The sequence below is a fragment of the Trematomus bernacchii genome, unplaced genomic scaffold (assembly GCF_902827165.1).
Source record: "Trematomus bernacchii unplaced genomic scaffold, fTreBer1.1, whole genome shotgun sequence".
In the NCBI taxonomy this organism is placed as follows: Eukaryota; Metazoa; Chordata; class Actinopteri; order Perciformes; family Nototheniidae; genus Trematomus; species Trematomus bernacchii.
The window spans coordinates 4,383,030-4,401,200 of NW_022987828.1; the positions used below are offsets into that span (position 1 = coordinate 4,383,030).

Sequence of the window (18,171 nt, forward strand, 5' to 3'; positions counted from 1 at the left end):
GTGCGCATGGCACAAGGCTGCACTCAAGTGGAAATGTAAGCCCTCTGTTATTTGAGGAATACGGAGACACCCCTTCCTTGGAGCCATCTGCACACCCTCAATCGTCTCATTTAATCTACTCTCCTTCTCCAGTAGCGGTGGCATGCTGTAGTCTCCGATTTGTAGCCAAGAGTGATCTCACCGTGCGCTGATAGGATGCAATGTGTCACTATAACGGCCACATGAAAGCTGCAGCTCCACACTTCTCCAGCCTGAGGATAGATGACTTTATCTGAGCGCGGGGACGGGCTTTTCCTGCGGCACATTCATCTGTAACTTGCAGAAATCCGGGCTTCATCGTGGTCTCTTTTGTGGTGGAACATTTTGGTGCAAGGGACAGAGAGGATACTACTGCTGCTTGCATTTGTACAAACAAGCGATCGGCGCGTCCTTTTGGATTCAAGCTGCAGTCCACTTCACAACCAACTGCATTGCCTGAAGAGTAAGATACAAATCTACCTATTATGAAACAATGCGCCGGCGTCTTTTCTGATGAACTCTTTCGTGGAACAACAGACTTTCATCCACAAGTGGAGCGTTTTTCTGCCTTCTAGTTACAGATACAAACATTTTACAACTACAATGGGACAACGTGGTGGGCTAAGTAGAGGAAATGTTGCCTATGGAAGTGCAGCGAGAGTGCAGGGCAGTGACTTCCAGAGGACACCTGCAGACGAGTGAATGCCGTCTCCGATGTGGAGCTTGTCGCTGTCCGACGCGCGCTTGGTGCTGAAATTTGGATGATGTCTGGCCAGCGATTGCAAGGCTGCCGCTCCCTGCACCTCAACGAGGACAACGGCCGCTTCGTGCTGCTCGCCGTCCTCATCGTACTGTACCTGCTGTGCGGCGCTGCAGTCTTCTCGGCCATCGAGAGGCCCTCGGAGCTGCGGGCTCACGGCCGCTGGCACGGGACGCTCCTCAACTTCAGTGAGACCTTCAACATCAGCCTGCAAGAGCTCAACTCCTTCCTGCGGGAGTACGAGGCTGCCATCGCCACCGGGATCCGGGCTGACGCTCTGAGGCCACGATGGGATTTTACAGGAGCATTTTATTTTGTTGGAACTGTGGTGTCGACTATAGGTGGGTGATCATTGCATTCACTGGTTTCCCTGACCTTTGCGTCCGTTTGGTTGCAGCCATGGTGTCCTCTAAATACTTTTTGAAAAACAACATGTACTGTAGCCAAGCCAACATGAAGCCATACAAGCATGCTCATAACATTACGTTACTATTATGGAAGTCTGATCTAAAAATGTGGGAACTAATGCCCAGATGAAACCACATTCAAGACTAACAAGTTTGAGATTTGACATCATTGTTATTGTGGCTTCTGTTTGTTAAATAATCCTATAATTACTGTCATATCAAAATCAGTGGAGCTGCCATCATTGGCTGCTTTCTTTCCACTGGCTTACATACAGAATAACAGATTAATATTTTTGTTTTTTTCCAGTCATGTGTTACATTTTGGCTGTGAGGGACTTTGGCAACGGGGGCGACATCTTACACGCCTGCCAGGAACAGCACACTCATCCCTGGCTATAGGACAGCACCCATGGGTGCAGTCTCTTTTTTTTGTTGCCACATTTCCATTCAAACCAACAGGAATGTCAATGAGAAGCCCCTTCTGCTCCCCCTCATTTAACATTTGCTCATGCGATAGGTCAGAAAAGAGCAAGTGTCCCTTGCAGGGCACCCCGAGGGCCAACTGCTGCACTGCATGCCTGATGGCCCCAACACCCAATAATTCCTCTGCTCCCCCCTCACTGAGAGCTGTAGGAGCCACAGTGGGTGAGTGAGTGTGAACGGGTGAACAAGCAAATGAAGACACTCCAGGTATCATTTAAGCTTACAGCTGCTGTCTATCTCTGACCTTGCCCTTAACACACAAACACACACACACGCAGGCTACACAGTGATAACTTTGCTGTCTCCTATTAATTGAGAACTGTGGCAAGTAGAGCGATAAGGAAAACTAATGGCTCTGCATGGACGCACAGGGAGAATTTGATCAGAACTGTATTTATTGTAGACCTGTCATGGCTAACCACCTCCTGCGCTCAGATACACAAATGCAGAGCTCTTTCAGGCAGCCCACCCATGAACCACAGCAGCTGTGTTTTGCGCACATGTCTGTGGCAGGTTGAAATCCTTTGTGCTCCAGTTATCATGCAGCATGCAGCACACTCTTCCCACAGACAAGCAAGATCACATAAACTGACTCAGCTGCTTGGAGGGAAAGGGAAAACAGGGTGATGTCTCTCTACAGCATTTTTTTTTTTTCAAATGATTGCATGGATTTCTCTCTGGATTTCCATCTTGCTTTGATCTACAACCCTCCGGCTTATGTGTTTCTCTTTCTGCATGCTTCAGGGCTGCTGATATGAAAGGGATTTTGGGGCCTCCCCGCTCCCTAACTCTTAATCCGACTGGTATCCCCCTGCACACTCTAGACACTCCTCCCAAACTCTTCTGACTCTGACTGACTGTGATGGCAGAGGCTTTTAATCAGCTATGGCACATTGCTCCCCTTGTGCCTTCACAATTTGTCTTTGAAGAATGTGGAGCCCTGGCCGGTAAAGCTTGTTTACCAAGAGTTTGACCACATATAACCTTAGGTTGAATTGGTACCGCACTTAGTTTGTTGTTTAACCATTTCAGGAGGTGATGCAGCTTTGGTCTAAACACTTGACATTTATCCTCTGCTTCTTTGCAACAAGTAAGTGGGTTCCATCTCCAAGTCCGGTATCCAGTCCCTAGACATTCATGGATAAACATTGACAGGTTAGAAATGTTTTTGAGAGCATGTTGGACATAGCATCTAGGTCAAAATGCAGCCTCACAGCGTAGACTCTCTTGCTGTTGAAATGTTGGATACAAGAGTTTGTTTTTGTCAGCCTCCAACTCTTGGTGCTGTTTTCCTGCCCTACATTTTCAGACACAACTTTACTGTTTGCATTCTGACTAAAGAGGGCACGAGAGTCTGGTCTGTAAACCACATTTCTATTTATAGGAAAGCTATTTATGACCCTAAGGCTGATTGATAACTGCCAATTAGGAGAGCCATCTGTAGCCGTTTGGGGGCCTGGAGGTCTGCTGGTAAGATGCTATGATGACATGTTGGAGAATACTTTGTCAAATTGTAAGTGCTTGCACAGGAATGACTTGTCTGAGAATCAAGTGTACTTAGTGATGTCTGTCTGATCTGAGACTTTTAACTTTGTTGGGGTTTAGTGCGGAAACAAGTTAGGTCATGGTTTTGTTCTGCAGATATAATATTCAGGGATATTTATTCCCAGGGATAGTTTCTGCCGTGCCTCTCTGTGCCCGTGGCAGCCACTGCAGCTTCTGGCTCCATCACACTCATATCCACCCACTCAGAGAAGTCACAAAGGCAGAGAAAGCAGAGAGGACAGTTTAACAAACTCCACAATACAGACCCTCATGCAGCTTGTCCTCTAAATCACGCCTGATTAAACCTCAATGCCATCCGCAAATTGCAAAACGAGGGTAAATGTCAGGGTTAAGAGAAGATAGGATCTGGCCAAAGTATGGCTGTAATGAGCCGTGCTGCAGCACGGTGACAGGGCACTGTGCTCCCAGGATACACTGGGGCAGGCAAAGTCTCTTCCCTCTTAAACTACCAATCCAGGGTGATATTTTAATCAAAGTGGCCTCATTCAGCTAGTGGTTTAGCTATTGTAGTGTGTAGTTTATATTGACACTAGGTGTTAATAGACCATTGTGTCGGATTGAGAGGGATTTATTGCCAGACATGCAATGTAATAATGTAATATAATTTTCTTTAGCGTATAATCACCTGAAATTAGGTAGTGTGTTTTTGTTACCTGAATGAACCCTTGTTATGTAACTAGGGAGCACAACAGGATCACGTTACTATAAAATGCGCACCAGTCAAACCTCATGCGGTGAAAAAACAATGTAAAAACATGATGGAAATATGACTTTTCTGTGATTTCACAGTGTGAGGAAGGTTACATCAGACCTGTGTGGAGCTATGAGGAGAAGTTTTAATTTTAGTTGCCATGTTATTTTTCTTCAGGGGAAACCGAAGATTTAGTGGACGTTGAAATCACATGATTCATCACTTATTCCTTAAATCTGTTTTCACTTCCCTTTTTCACTTCCCTTTTTCACACTTTGCTTCTAATCATATACCATGTATACCGCTGTTGAGATATGTTAATACAAAAATAATCAGGGAATTTGCTTTTATTTAAATAAAAGAAAAATAGTCAATGGAGACGCACCATAAGGCCACTGTAGGTTCTCTGTCACGCAGTGGCGGCGCCAGGGTATGGCTGGGGTAGGCTACAGCCATACCAAGAAATGGCTTAGCCACACCTTAGCCCCACCATGAAAAGTGATGCAAATTCAATTAAATAATAAGCGAAATGCTAAATGTTGAGAACACGGATTGCGAAAATATACGGGTCGTGTCCACAGCACACAAACTGATCCTGCTGTAACAACAAGTGCACCTTACTGATGCAATATGGTTGAGACCATTGGGCTTATGCTATAAGAGGGGTGCAAGGAATAGTCTAAGTAGTGGGGGAGTTTTATACACTAAAGGTGTGGAAATTCTCTGGCGTTATAATATCAGCGCGGCCGCGGTCAGATCAAAATGCCTCCGAATGCAATTTGAATAGACCTGACCTACAGCCAATCAGAGCAACGCAACGTTGGATCTGCGTCATGCCTTATTGATTGAGATCAATCGAAACCGCCATTCAGTATCCCCATTGGATCTTCAACGTGTACTATCATACGTCACGTTCACAGTGATCCCTTTTTATTTACTACAAGACAAATGTGCCGTTTTATTTCATACAGTTCCATTTTGATTGAGACAGGGAAATAATCTAAACCTCACACGTGGCGTTTCACTGTCAAGGGGGGCGATATAGCGTGTATGTAATTACATTGCAAATACTGACTTGAGCACCACCACTGTATGGGTTAGCCCTACCATAGATTACCCAACAAAAATGCTCTGGCGCCGCCACTGCTGTCACGCCAGAAAAGATAAGGGTGGTGGGGTATTCAGTATTCATCAACTAAACCACTTAATGCCACTAAACTCTACACACTGCTCTTTTAGTGCAATTCTTTGATGTGTTTCAAGGTTGCAGTTTTTAGTGGGACATCAAATCGAATTGGAAATTACCCTAAAAATTAAGCATAAAGCTGCATTAATCAATATTTCTATAGGGATCAAATGACTGTGGGAAATGAATCATTCGTGGTTCAGCTAGCACACTGTTTTGGTCAAATGGACCACAACTTTACTTTTGTTCACTTCCACTTCTCTCATCTGTGTCATTTCATGAAACAAAGGCAACTTGTTTTCTAACAGCAGACACACAAAGTTCACATCTAGCATTTAGCAGAAAAAGAGCCACATATTTCCCACAGAAGTTGACCAAAACAGAGCTAAAAGTAGAGTGAATATTGAGCTTATTCTTCATAAATGCTATTCTTCCATGTCTGCTAGATGGTTACTATTGGCTCATGCATTAAAGGTGGGGTAGGTCATTTTGGAGAAACCAGCTCGAGTGCGCTGGAATTTGAAAATACACAGCCGGAAAAAATCTGCCACTTCCTTACAGAGCCCCTCCTCCAACACACACGAACGCACACATGACCAATGAGGGCACGAGATAAGTTTGTGCACAGATGGAAGGCTGACAGGCAGGTAGGCCATCCAGTTATTTTAGCCGGGCCGGCTAAAATGATTGGTCGTGCTTTTTACAGTACTACGGCTTCCACAGATTAAAAATTGTTATGGATTTTTTGTCAAAGCACTTAAGATATTCATTGCTATCGGGATGTTAAGAGCATTTCATGGAATATAACAAAAAGTGTATCTCGTGCCGGTTTCTCAAACTTACCTACCCCACCTTTAACTGTGTAAACCTTATGTTTGAATATTATGTGAATGTTTAGAGCCTGTCCTGATGCCTCCAATTTGCCTCTGAAACATTATAAAGAATGACAAATATTATCCTCATAAACGTTACTGTAGAGTTGCATTGTGGCAATGTGCACCCTTCAGGTATCTGATTCTCCTATCAGTATGAAATGGACTCAGCAGCTTGTGGGTGGGAGTATATCAATCTCTATATAACAAACTCATCTAGCTAAAATAATAGACCGTTTATAACCTCCGAACATAGTACAAGAACATAACTTCCCTTGAGCCAAACTTCGACCAGTAATGCTGAGAGGGCACTTTTGAGTTTGAAATATTGTGCACTGTCAGTTAAGATTTTGCAGTAAAAGCCAAGTCATGGTGCCAAAATGCATACGTTTGCAGTATTTGCCCAGATGTGGTCAGGATGTCAAGTTTTTGACCAAATTTAATTTACTTTTCTAGCTGATATATCAGGTCAAATAGGTGTCACCCCACTGTGAACCACAACTCAATATAGTGTCTTACTAAAGATGTTACATGATCAGCAGCGATACACCAGAGCCCTGTTAATGAAGAATGGCTCTGACATCCAATACAAAAGGCCAAAGAAAAATATAACTATCTTGTACTCTCAACGCAAAAAGCACCAGTTTGCTGCACATAACATATTCTGACAATGCCAATCGTTACATATGTACACAGCACCATTCACAGTGAAATGTAGACCGTGCATTTAACTCATGCTATTCTTAGGATGGCAGCCATTTTGGGGCAGTATTGGGGGCCAGTGCCTTGCACAACGGCCCCTTCGGCAGTGCCCAGGAGGGGAAGTGGCTTGAGCCAGTGAGTAACTTTGGTAGCAGAAAAAGGCTACGTGTTGAAAATGTCATGAATATGAAGAAAGATTTTGAAAAATTATTACCTATGTCCTTCCCCTACGTGTGAGTAAACTATTAGGCTTAATGGTTTGGTGTGTTTTATCTTCCAATTTAAAAAGTGCTGATCTGGCTGTAGAGTCTTATTGAGGAACACTTGTGAGGCCATTACACGCTTGTCTGACCAGGGCCCGTGTATCTGGGAAGAAACTGCAAACCAAATCGGTTCTCCGTTCTGTAATTCACGAGTCTCTGAGGTTCCAAGACAATGTCACCTCGGACTGGCTGAGCACGCATTTGGCATTTAAGCAGTTTGAAATGTCACCAAAAGACTGTGTGGATTGCTGAAAGCAGGCAGAGTTTTTGCTCTGATGTCGTGGACGTATTTAGATAAACTGCTCGGTGCCGCCTCGCTTGGACAAAACCATCTGTGTTGTTGTTACTGTCAGTGTATGTTGTGAGTGTGCTTACACGAGGAGGGTGGGAAAGGTTTACAATCTGTGAACGAGGACTCATCGATGCACAGCCATGCTTGTTCTTGCCGTCTGTCTCTCACTCCGGCAGTGTATCAGACAGCGCTGACTCCTGTCCAACATCCATCTCATATTTGACTGTTCATTACCACACTGCACTCACCTGTTTGGATTCACCCAGTCAATCATTATGATCTCTACACAGTGTCTCTGCCGGGCAACATTGCAATTATGTTATAAAATAGAGAATGCTCACATTACACAAGCAGTGCATTACACAATGACATGAAGATCACTTCAGTTCCTTTTACAGAAGCATTTGAAGCTGGTCAGTATGACTCTGTATTCTTTGCCTCGTCCCTGCTGCCAGCCTTTTCCCTCTCTTCTCTTTAGATCCCCTGCTCCGCTCTGTGAAATCACAGACTCAGAGGAAATGTCACTGTTAGAAATGGAAAACCGAGGGCCTGCAGTCACATGAAAGGCGCCGGGGGTCTCTGTAGATTCTGTGCAGTCCAGACGCTCAGAACAGAAATTGTGTCCCCAATGAGAAGCCAGTTCCACTACTGCTGCTCAGACGCTCACTGTGCTTTTATTTATTCCTGCTTTAAAGCTGCCCTTATCAATACTTTAAGAGTAACATTGTAAAAAAGGATTGTGTGAAAATGGAAAAGGTGTCACTAGTGATGCCAAACCCAGAATATTCTGCATTTTAGCGTCTTTGATCTTGTTAAGGTCCATGGCAACAGCTTAATTAACTACTTAGGCTAACTGGCTCTCCCTCAACTTGTTTGAGTAGCAGCAGGAAGCTGTTTTCAAAGTCATCCACCATAGTCTTAAGGCTCTACCATTTTCTAACCATGAATATCTGCAAAAAATGTCACTTTCAACTGGGCCAAAGTGGTTGACTAACAGACGAAACAAACGACCAATATTCCCAACCCTAGAAAAATCCTCTACATCAAACATGCAGGACATGACTTGAAAGAAATATTTATAAGGGCCAAGCAAAAGATTTGAAAAAAAGAGAGAACTGTTATATTTATAAATAATAAAGAGGAAGTGAAAAATAAACATAGGAAGAAATCAAAGAATCTCAAAATTAAATTGAAATTTAGATTTTATTCTCCAAATGCAACATTTTAAAAGATATATAACATAAATTACAAAAAAACATCCGTCAAAGATAATGTATATCAAACAATTTATTTTGGATCACACAAATGCTCGAAAAACATGTTAATGTTATCCCACCATTAGTCTGCCCCTCTCCCTGTTCCTCTCTGTTTGTGTGTAGCATTGGCTCCAATAAAACCTCTCTTACTTAACGGCTGCTGTGCAGGATGCTGTACACACCTCTGCACTCTGTCACAGTGGGTCATAAATCTGCCCGACTTGCTAAGGCGAGCGTTCGCCTGTAACTCACTGACTCAAGTCATCATGGCCAAGTGATACCAAGATCATTTTAGAGGGCACAGCAGATCTGCTTGGCTTCCTCTTCCTCATGAAACTGATTAGCATTTCACTGATTCTGCTCTTTGCACCGGCCAAGACAAAAGGAAAATAAACTCTTTGCACTCCGCAGTCCTCTGACCTGCTTCCTATCAAGACTTATTCCAACAGCCATTTCAAATGATATTCTACTTTGATACACATCAGTTTCTCTGACAACCCAATTTGCACTGGTGCTGACGTCAATGCTGACTTGCTGCTATGAGGGGTTTAAACTTTCCCCATAAGCAGAAAAAGTCCCTCTCTTGAAACTTTTGGATTGGTTGGGAACCTTTGACGCAGTAACATCCCAGAAAACAATACTCACCATGTTGCAGAAAACCTGCATAGCAGATTCCCCTTCCTGTACCATGCAGAGCATCTATCTGCATCTCGGGGATATGTATATAAACAGTTAACCATGTTAATAAGCTAACAGCAAGTTGGCGAACAGCGGGATTTGGCAGCCGTCCATATGTCTCTGTGTGAGGGAGGGGCTGCCTGTTTGAGAGCGAGAGACACAGGAAGATATGCTGCACTATTACATCTTTGATCTGCCTGAATGCAAATAACATGCTGAATTAATATCATTGCAAAAATAGTTCAATTTCAGATTTAAAATCAACATCCTCATACCTGATCTGAAAATCATGAACCCCGACTTTTCTAGAATGAGAGAAAAAATGACTTGCTCTGAGCCTGACCTTGAATCAATAAGATGCTTGATCATGATGATTAGATTATGAGATCAAAAAAATGACAGTGCACTACGTAATCCATCAAGCTTGAGAAATGATTGGCGGCGTACTAGTGGGAGTGTTTGCATATTACACATCTGCCTTTGTGAGAAATGACAGGCAATTCAAACACTCAAAACTGGAAACTACATGCAGTGCCGGCCACTCGTGTTGAATTTTTCGTACCACAATCTGTTTGGATTAGTGGAAACAGCACTCTGTATTCCTTCCTTTATTTCAGCACCACCATTATCAGTGAATCCACGCTGGCCGCCATGTAGATCAACTGGACTTCAGCCAGAACAAGAATATAAATCATCCAACAGTCCTACTTCTCCAACACTTAACCTATTATTTGCCACTTGGACACATTAACTTGGCATACATTTTGATTTTGAAATAGTGATTACCCTTCGGAAAGCTCCAGGATCACAACTGAAAGTGTTGAATTGCATATTTTGTCATTATGCCAGCGTTCACAAATGATTCAGCTACGTCCAGGCTGGCAGCCTCTGGCAGAGTCTCAGACACTTAGTGGACACATTGAGTAAAACATGATTTAATTGTGAGCAACAGAGTATTGCCTCTTCATTTCTCGAAGGCAGCTTGCTGTGGTTTGTCTATGTATGACTGGATCATTATTGCAGCTGTCACTGGGTTAGCAGTCCCTGACAGGAATCAGGTTTCAGCCTTAGATTTCAGGGATTTACATTATCAGTAATGAAAAACCATTAAATTGAATATCTGCTGAGCCTCAAGCCTTCATTTCATGCTGGCTTCTGATTTGACTGTTTCCATGCGATGGCAAAAATCCGAAGACATAAAGTACGTTTAATGTAGCGTTACTATGATACTGTATGAGCACCAAATCTGTATTATCTATTATGGTGGGGGCCTGTCACGCTGATCTGAGGGCGATAGTGTTTCAAAAGATCAACCTGGACAGGTGTGTTTACATTTGGGAATAATACAAGAGGGCTCTATGTAGCTAAGCTTTTACTCAAACATTGACTCTGCAAGATAATAGGAAACACAAGGACATTCAGTCTTTAGATCATTCAGGGAGAAGCTATTAATCTGATGAGAGAATGACTCCTCAGTCACATGAAAGGACAAAATCTGTGTTACCGTTTGCAGATAGACAAGGAAGCCTCATTAATCTTTATTCTAATGTTGCTTATTGAAGCTCTACAGTACCTCCCCTGCATAAAAGTGGACAGTTCAAGTCTTTTTCAATATTCAATATTCAGAGAAGATGAAAAACAGATTGAAAACTGAAGAAAAATGTAATAAGTGTTGGCGCGGTTCCAAAGACAGTGCAGCATTTTTTTTGACAATAAATCGATGCAGACAGCGGCGGACTCATCAATCCTCCAGGCTTTCTTTGCCAGAGAATTAAGTACTGAGATACAATCGAAAACACACACTCAATTCAGTTACGGTGGAGCCAAACCAATCACATAATCAGCAAAATACGGTATTTTAGGCGGTGGTCTACTGAACAGGTTTGTGTTGCTCTGCAGACCTTGTTATTTCTAACCATTTGTTACTCTTGCATCTCCCTTTGATTGTTGTTGTAAATGTCTATTTCTAAATGTTTCTCAGACATGTGTTAGACAAAACACTCATCATCAATGCTTTGACAGAACGGATACCATTAACGTGTCGCCTATATTGTGTGTGGGGGAGCTTGGTGTGAAATTCAAAGCCACGTTGTTCTGCTTCAGGGCCCCCAACAGATACATTGCTGCGTGCGTAGGCTTTGGTGTTTCGTTAATATGACTATGACCTTTGTTTTAAGGTAAGACGCTATGGGGAGAAACATTTGTTTTCATGCAACGGTGCACTTCCAGTGTTTTAGTCTATTGGAAAGAAAACACCAAAATGCACATTTAGGATGTATTTTGTTCAAAATGTTTAGTATTTGCATGTGTAGTCCTCATCTGATTTCACCAAAAGCTATCATAATGCATTTTGCTTATTTAAATATAACATTTATGAAAACTTTCCAGTTTTATTCCTATATCTATTTAAAAAGATTTTTACAGAGGGTCTGTTCGTATATTATGTATAACCTGATTTATAGAACATTTAAATGGGAAAAATGTGGGGAAAATTGCTTTATCCTTAAGTTTTGATAGTATGTTTAGATTTATGATGAGTTGAGTTGTATATAAAAAAGATTTACCGTAGGTTTGCCGTAAAACCATTTGACAATAAATTTGAGCAAAATTAAAAGATTATCTTGGACCTGTCTCTATCCAATGTTCAGATTCAGATAATTTATGAAAATGAACACTGATCTATTAAGATATTGCCTCTTCTGTATATTTCAACATAAAATACGAAGAGATACTGTCTTAATATGAGTTATTAATACTGGGATTTTCATTACGATATGCATTAGTTAACATTTCAACCCTATTCACCTGTAGTGTCTGCCCTTTACTTGTGCATGCAGTGTGCAGACACAACAACATCACTGCATCTCAATGATGTATGTGACCTATTCTATCATCTGTTTTTTGTAAAACTGGCAGCATATTGTGAATGTTCCTATTATTATACAGTCTGCCAGTAATCCTGGCAGCTCCTCAGCAGATGGTGTGGTGATGATGTGTCAGGTCTGGCCATGTCGCTCCTTCCTCAGCCCTCTGTCCTCTCCACAGACCCCCGCCACGCAACACCATGACAAAAGATTTCCTGTTTGTCATAGAAACACAGTCATCATAGGGACATGGTGCTTTCTGCTCCTGCTTCTATCAGGCCAATTTAAGAGTATTCCCACTATGGGACACGGTTTGTTTGACTGGGAGCTCATTAACTTGGGACACAGGGAGGCAATGGAAGGCTGAGATTTGATTTTTGGTTTGCAGAACAGTCACATAATGAATCTTTGGGTCCGTTTTCAGGTCCTCTGGGAGTGGGGTGGGGGGATGTTATCCTCAATGACCCAGAGTGACCTTCAGATTCAATTGTGCTCAGAGAGACAGGTGAATGGACAGCAGATGTCCTTCACTCAAAGACGGAAACATGACTGAGTGCTTTTATAGTTGCCCTTTATTCCCATATCCATTAGGAGCTCTTGCCCATTCTAGCTTGCTCCCTTGTATATATCTGCATTGTGTTCTTCTTTCGTAGTTTTGTAGATTAGTTCCGACGGTCCTTAATTATCGGCTCCACTCACTCACACTAAAAGCAACCTTGACAAACATGAGATGGAAATGTGGTCGGATTTAGTTGGCCTTTGGAGGCTATTTATAAGGAAGGTTAATCAATATGTCTGTTTCAAGATACTTTGTTAAAAGTTGTCAATTTGTCATTGCTTCCAGCTTCAAGGCTTTAAAAACAGCAAAAACTTTACTGCACATAGATCAATTCCTTTATCTAAATGTACTTAGCAATTGATGAACACATATTATATCTTATATGGCAGTTGGACAATTCACAAATGTTTCCTTTTAGGAAAGATGTGCAAAAACAGCCATTTTAATGGATAAGTCAAGTATTTTATATCACAGTTTCCCATCTAAAAACTACAAATAATCGACCATTTTTTAATGTTGTCACTGTAGCCACAAAGTCAACTGTACACTACAAAACTACAGTGTCCTGTTTTAGAAAATGTTGTTATCAATACAGTTAAACTTTCTATATGGGATCGATTTATTTTAGCCACTTGGGGGTAGCATAAACAAAATGTAATCAACACTGACGTTATCACTGTTTTAGTTTATATGGCAAAAATACTTTCTAACAGTGACTTATTTAAACATCCAACAGACACAGAGCAACATTATAATATCATTGAATTCCTCTCTCCTGCCCCCTGGCAATGTGAGTACAATATTAACTTTCTTTTACCTCTTTTTGTTGGGTCTGCTCTTACTTTCCTGGGATCTTTTGACAAAAAACAAAAAAGCAGAATATTACCAGCCTTATATATTTCCACTTTGAAAATGATATATCTGTCACAATAAATCAAGTGTGATGTTTATATGCTTATTGGAAAATATTTTCTAGAGCCCTATTGTTTCCATACACGTACTGCGATAAAATAGCACCATTTAATATCTTGCCGGAGGAAATGTCACGCTGCCGGCAGAGGAGAGTTCGAACAGTTTATGGTTTTAGATTTAAATGCTGCTGCAAACTCATTTTGCTGCAGACTCTGACTCAGAGTGGCTCTTTGGTGTAACATCTGATGATCAATTACTGTTATGAGCGAGTCTACTGAGTGTACCAAATGAAATGCAGAGTCCATCAATGCTTCTATTAGCAACACTCTCAGTAATTTGTGCTATTTGTTTGGGTCCTGACTTAACTTTACTACTTAATGGGCCATTGTAAATTGGCATTGAGCTGCTCTGTCTAAACTGTGATTACTGCTGACTATGTAGCATTAAAACTTGATAGAAGCTGACCTTAACCCTAAAATCACAGTTCAGTAATCTATTTCCATCTGCCCCCCTTTTCATTTTCCCACATTCTCATAACCATTAGAGGATCTTCTTCCTCTAAAACTGTCAAGTTGTAATAATGGATACTAATGACCCCATTTCCATCACGTTGAAGCTTTAGTGTGTGTTTATGTGTGCAGTATCATTAGCCATTAGAGCATAACATCATTTTCTACGTTGAGTTGAGCATACTGTATTTAATGTCAAAGAACAAATATTCTCCCAGGGCTTCTATTTTATTGGATTAGCGCCCATACGATTTTCTGCCTTATAAAGTTCTGTTGAACTAAATGACTCATCGTAGCTCGGACACAGTGGAAATGTTCAACGAGGTCAGAAACAGGATCATTGGTCCGGAATGGAGACTTTGTAGAGTTTTAGTCCTTGTGAGTAAATTCACAGTGTTTGGTTTTTAGCTTGCCTTTTTTTAGCTTTCTATTATTGTTCTGTTTTTCCGTAATGCATCTTGACACAGTAGTCTAGAGTAATGGCTCTGAAATGCTACACTGAATCGATGTCTGGTGCCTTTTCCTCTCTTAGGTAATTTACTTGGTAATGAGAGACGGTGCAGAAGACTGTCTCTGTGTGCGCTGAGACTATGTAATCTGGTTTTCCTATCATTCAGTTGGTTTAAAAGACTTTGCCTGCTAATTAATTAAACATGAAAGTGTAGAATACTATTTAACTGAGGGCTTCATTAAGGCCCCTTATCCTCCTCTCACTCAACTTTCCCACACTGTCTGTTACTGAACTTTGTCACTATCTTTGACAAAACCAGACAATTCAATGTCTGGTGTAATGTATAAACCTACTCAAGTCTATCTCTGTGTGTAAGGTCATAAGGTGTGTGTACAGCTGTGGACATGAGGGGTGTTATATTCCCTCTTGTCTTTCTAAAACAATCTTTTTCAATCACTGTTGATCTAAATGACCCGCCGTGTCAACAACAAGCCCACAGGAGAGTGGTTTTCACGGTGAGAGATAAGGTCAAAAAAGCAATTTTAGATATCATAAAGGAAGTATTGTCTTGATATTGATGTCATTTATTACCTGACAAGGATGGTTATAGACGGGTTGGTGAAAAAGGGAGGAAAAGTGCTGCCCTAATGCTCAGAGAAGGCTAAAACGGAGGATGGCCATGATGGAAAAATCAATTAACCTTGGCCTGGAAGTGAACTGGTTGATCTTTCTGCACGATTTTATTTGTTGACAAATATATCATCTGCTGTTCTGTGGATAAGAGCAATGACACTGTGTGTGTGTGTGCTCAAGCGTGTGTGCATGTGTGTGTTCGCAGTGGCCCTGAGAAGTATGACTGGTGTTCGGTGTTTGTGTGTGTGAGAGAGAGAGACAGATAACACATAGGTGCAGATCATTTGCACAAGCATTATCAAAGCATCAGTAGTTTCGAGAGACACAGGTATAAATGGGTCCTGTTTTCTACATATGAGATGATGATGATGATGATGATGATGATGATGATGATGATGATGATGATGATGATGATGATGATGATGATGATGAATAAACACTTTGTCTACTGAAAATTTGAAATAATTATGCAATAAACCAATAATTCCCAAACTGAACTGGACCACACAAATGGTCCCCTGTGGAAATCAAAATGATCAAAAGTTACTGAAAGGGGATAACAGAGAATAATGATATTTATGTTCCGTAAAGTTCAGTTTGACTTTTGAATATACTTTTGACTGTGACTTAAACATGGCTTTAGCGATTGCAGTATTGTTTTCTTCATAACCTGTTATGAGGGTTTGAAAGTAGTCATTATTTGAATGTGTCACAATCAGTTAATGTTAGGAACCACTCCAATAAACCACACTTGAATTTATTTCCATGAAATATTGAGCTAAATTATCTTTTCTTATTTATTTTTGCAATTCCTCCTCACTGAAAGTGGAGTGCCTTCTTGCAGGAATTCATAAAACGATCTGAAGAAACAATAATGTGCTCAAATGCCAAGACATTCATCATCTAATAATATCAGTTCACATCAGAGCCACACTTGCTGCAAAGTCAAGGCTGCACCTGTGATGCTGCTCGAGTTTCTGAAGTGCTCCTTCAACATGCAAGAGAATCTATAAACATCCTCTCCACTCATAACCCCGTCCTCAGCTGGAACACTCAGTGTAATTGACTGAGAAATCAGAAGATAGCAGGAAGCCAAACCACAGAGTCGAGAGAAATAAATATTCAGAAAGCTTACCTAAGCTTATTCCTGGCATCCGCCTTACCTCAATATAACCCCTATGTCCTTATTTTTTACAGTGCCACTAGAAGCGAAACAGCATAGTAAATAAACACAGCTTATACAAACGATGACATGGCTTTACAGTGCAAATAAAACTAAACTATGGTGTGATCTTACGTTATGTCAGTGAACTACTGTTTATTTCCTGTGTAAAAGATAAGAGTTGTTTTATTTTTGGTTAACTGCTAATAAGTGTAATGCGGGTTTCCGATATCTGCCCATTTTGTTGTTTTTTCTTATCCTTCTCAACTTCTCAAGCAATGCAAAACATTATTTTTCTAATTATCCTAAACCCAGCTTTTTTCATATCTCTGTGAATTAATTCACATGACTTATATTCAAGAGAAAGTTTACATTCTGTTAAAAGCAAAAGTCATTATCCAGTATTTTCTGCACACCAATTGTATGAACCTTTTGTACACAGTATGGCCTCATTTTCAAACCATTTCGATTTGGGATTGTTTTTCTTTTAAGCAGCGCCTCCCTTTGTCTCGGAATCAGAAAAATCATTTATTTTGAGGACTCTAAAGAAACCGTGTAGCTGAACATTGTTTTTGGTCTCGGTCTGATATGTCTATCTGTCTCTGCAGGCTTTGGGATGACGACGCCTGTGACGGTTGCAGGGAAGGTGTTCCTGATCTTTTACGGGCTTCTGGGCTGCGCGGCCACCATCCTCTTCTTCAACCTCTTCCTGGAGCGAATCATCACACTGCTGGCCGTGGTGATGAAGGCTGTGAGGGAGCGTCGAATCAGGAACAGCGGTTTACTTCCGCCGGGCATCCGCCATGACTTCTCAGCCTACTCCCTCCCCGGCTGGAAGCCGTCCGTGTACCACGTGATGCTGATTCTCGGCCTGTCAGCCATCACTATCTCCTGCTGTGCGTCAGCCATGTACACCCCTGTCGAGGGGTGGGCTTACTTAGACTCGCTTTACTTCTGCTTTGTTACCTTCAGCACCATTGGATTTGGAGATTTTGTTAGCAGCCAGAGCGCCGCTTACAAATACCAAAGCCTCTACAGGGTGGCCAACTTCTTCTTCATGCTAATGGGCGTGTGTTGCATCTACTCGCTCTTCAATGTTATCTCTATTGTCATTAAGCAGGTGCTCAACTGGATTCTGGAGAAAATGAGCTGCTTGTTTTGCCAGCGCTGCAATAAGGCCACCGTGCTCCTGGGCAGACGGAACGCAATCCGCCCGGGCTCCAAGAGTCGCCAGGGTCGGACTGGCCAGTTGTCCGACTCTGATGGACCTTGTGATAGTGATACAGAGGGACGCAGACTCTCAGGGGAGATGATCTCAATGAAAGACTTGGCAGCCTCCAACAAGGTGTCGCTGGCCATCATGCAGAAGCAGCTGTCTGAGTCGGCAAATGGATATCCCAGGACAGTGTGTGGAAGCTCACGCCATAATGGTTTCTCTGGGGGGGTTGGCGCTCTCGGTATCATGAACAACAGGCTGGCAGAGACAAGTAACTCCAGGTAGAGGACACAATAAGTTTTGGAGCTCTTGATTCTCAAACTGTCTAACAATCCCTGAGGTTGATCGCCATAGAAAAAATACATTTGAGATGGATTGCCAATGTTACTTGTCATGCATGATACATATGATTTTTTTGGACACTTTTGGTTGGAATTACAAGCCTGTGGTGATGATGCAGGTAATGACGGTGGTGTTTTCAGTGATGATTTGATGATGAAGGCATGAAGAGAGAACCACAGAGTCAACAAATAAGCATACGATGATCTGGGGACCTCCCATTGACCATTATGTTAACCTCAAACCGAACCCAGAACAAATCACTGACATGTCAGCGTTAAATGCTGAGGTCTGCTATATGTGCTCAATATATCAGACCTTGACAACTGAAATGTTGTGCAGTAAAGGAGCC

General features: G+C 41.8%; 1 protein-coding gene across 1 annotated transcript; it reads left to right on the top strand.

The window, feature by feature from the left end:
* The first annotated feature begins 591 nt into the window (after positions 1 to 591).
* kcnk12 (potassium channel, subfamily K, member 12) lies at positions 592 to 17,825 on the top strand. Its single transcript, XM_034152594.1, has 2 exons — positions 592 to 1,119; positions 16,873 to 17,825. Exons 1-2 carry the CDS (start codon positions 780 to 782, stop codon positions 17,763 to 17,765), a joined length of 1,233 nt encoding a protein of 410 aa, XP_034008485.1. The 5' UTR covers positions 592 to 779; the 3' UTR covers positions 17,766 to 17,825.
* Positions 17,826 to 18,171: the final 346 nt, after the last annotated feature.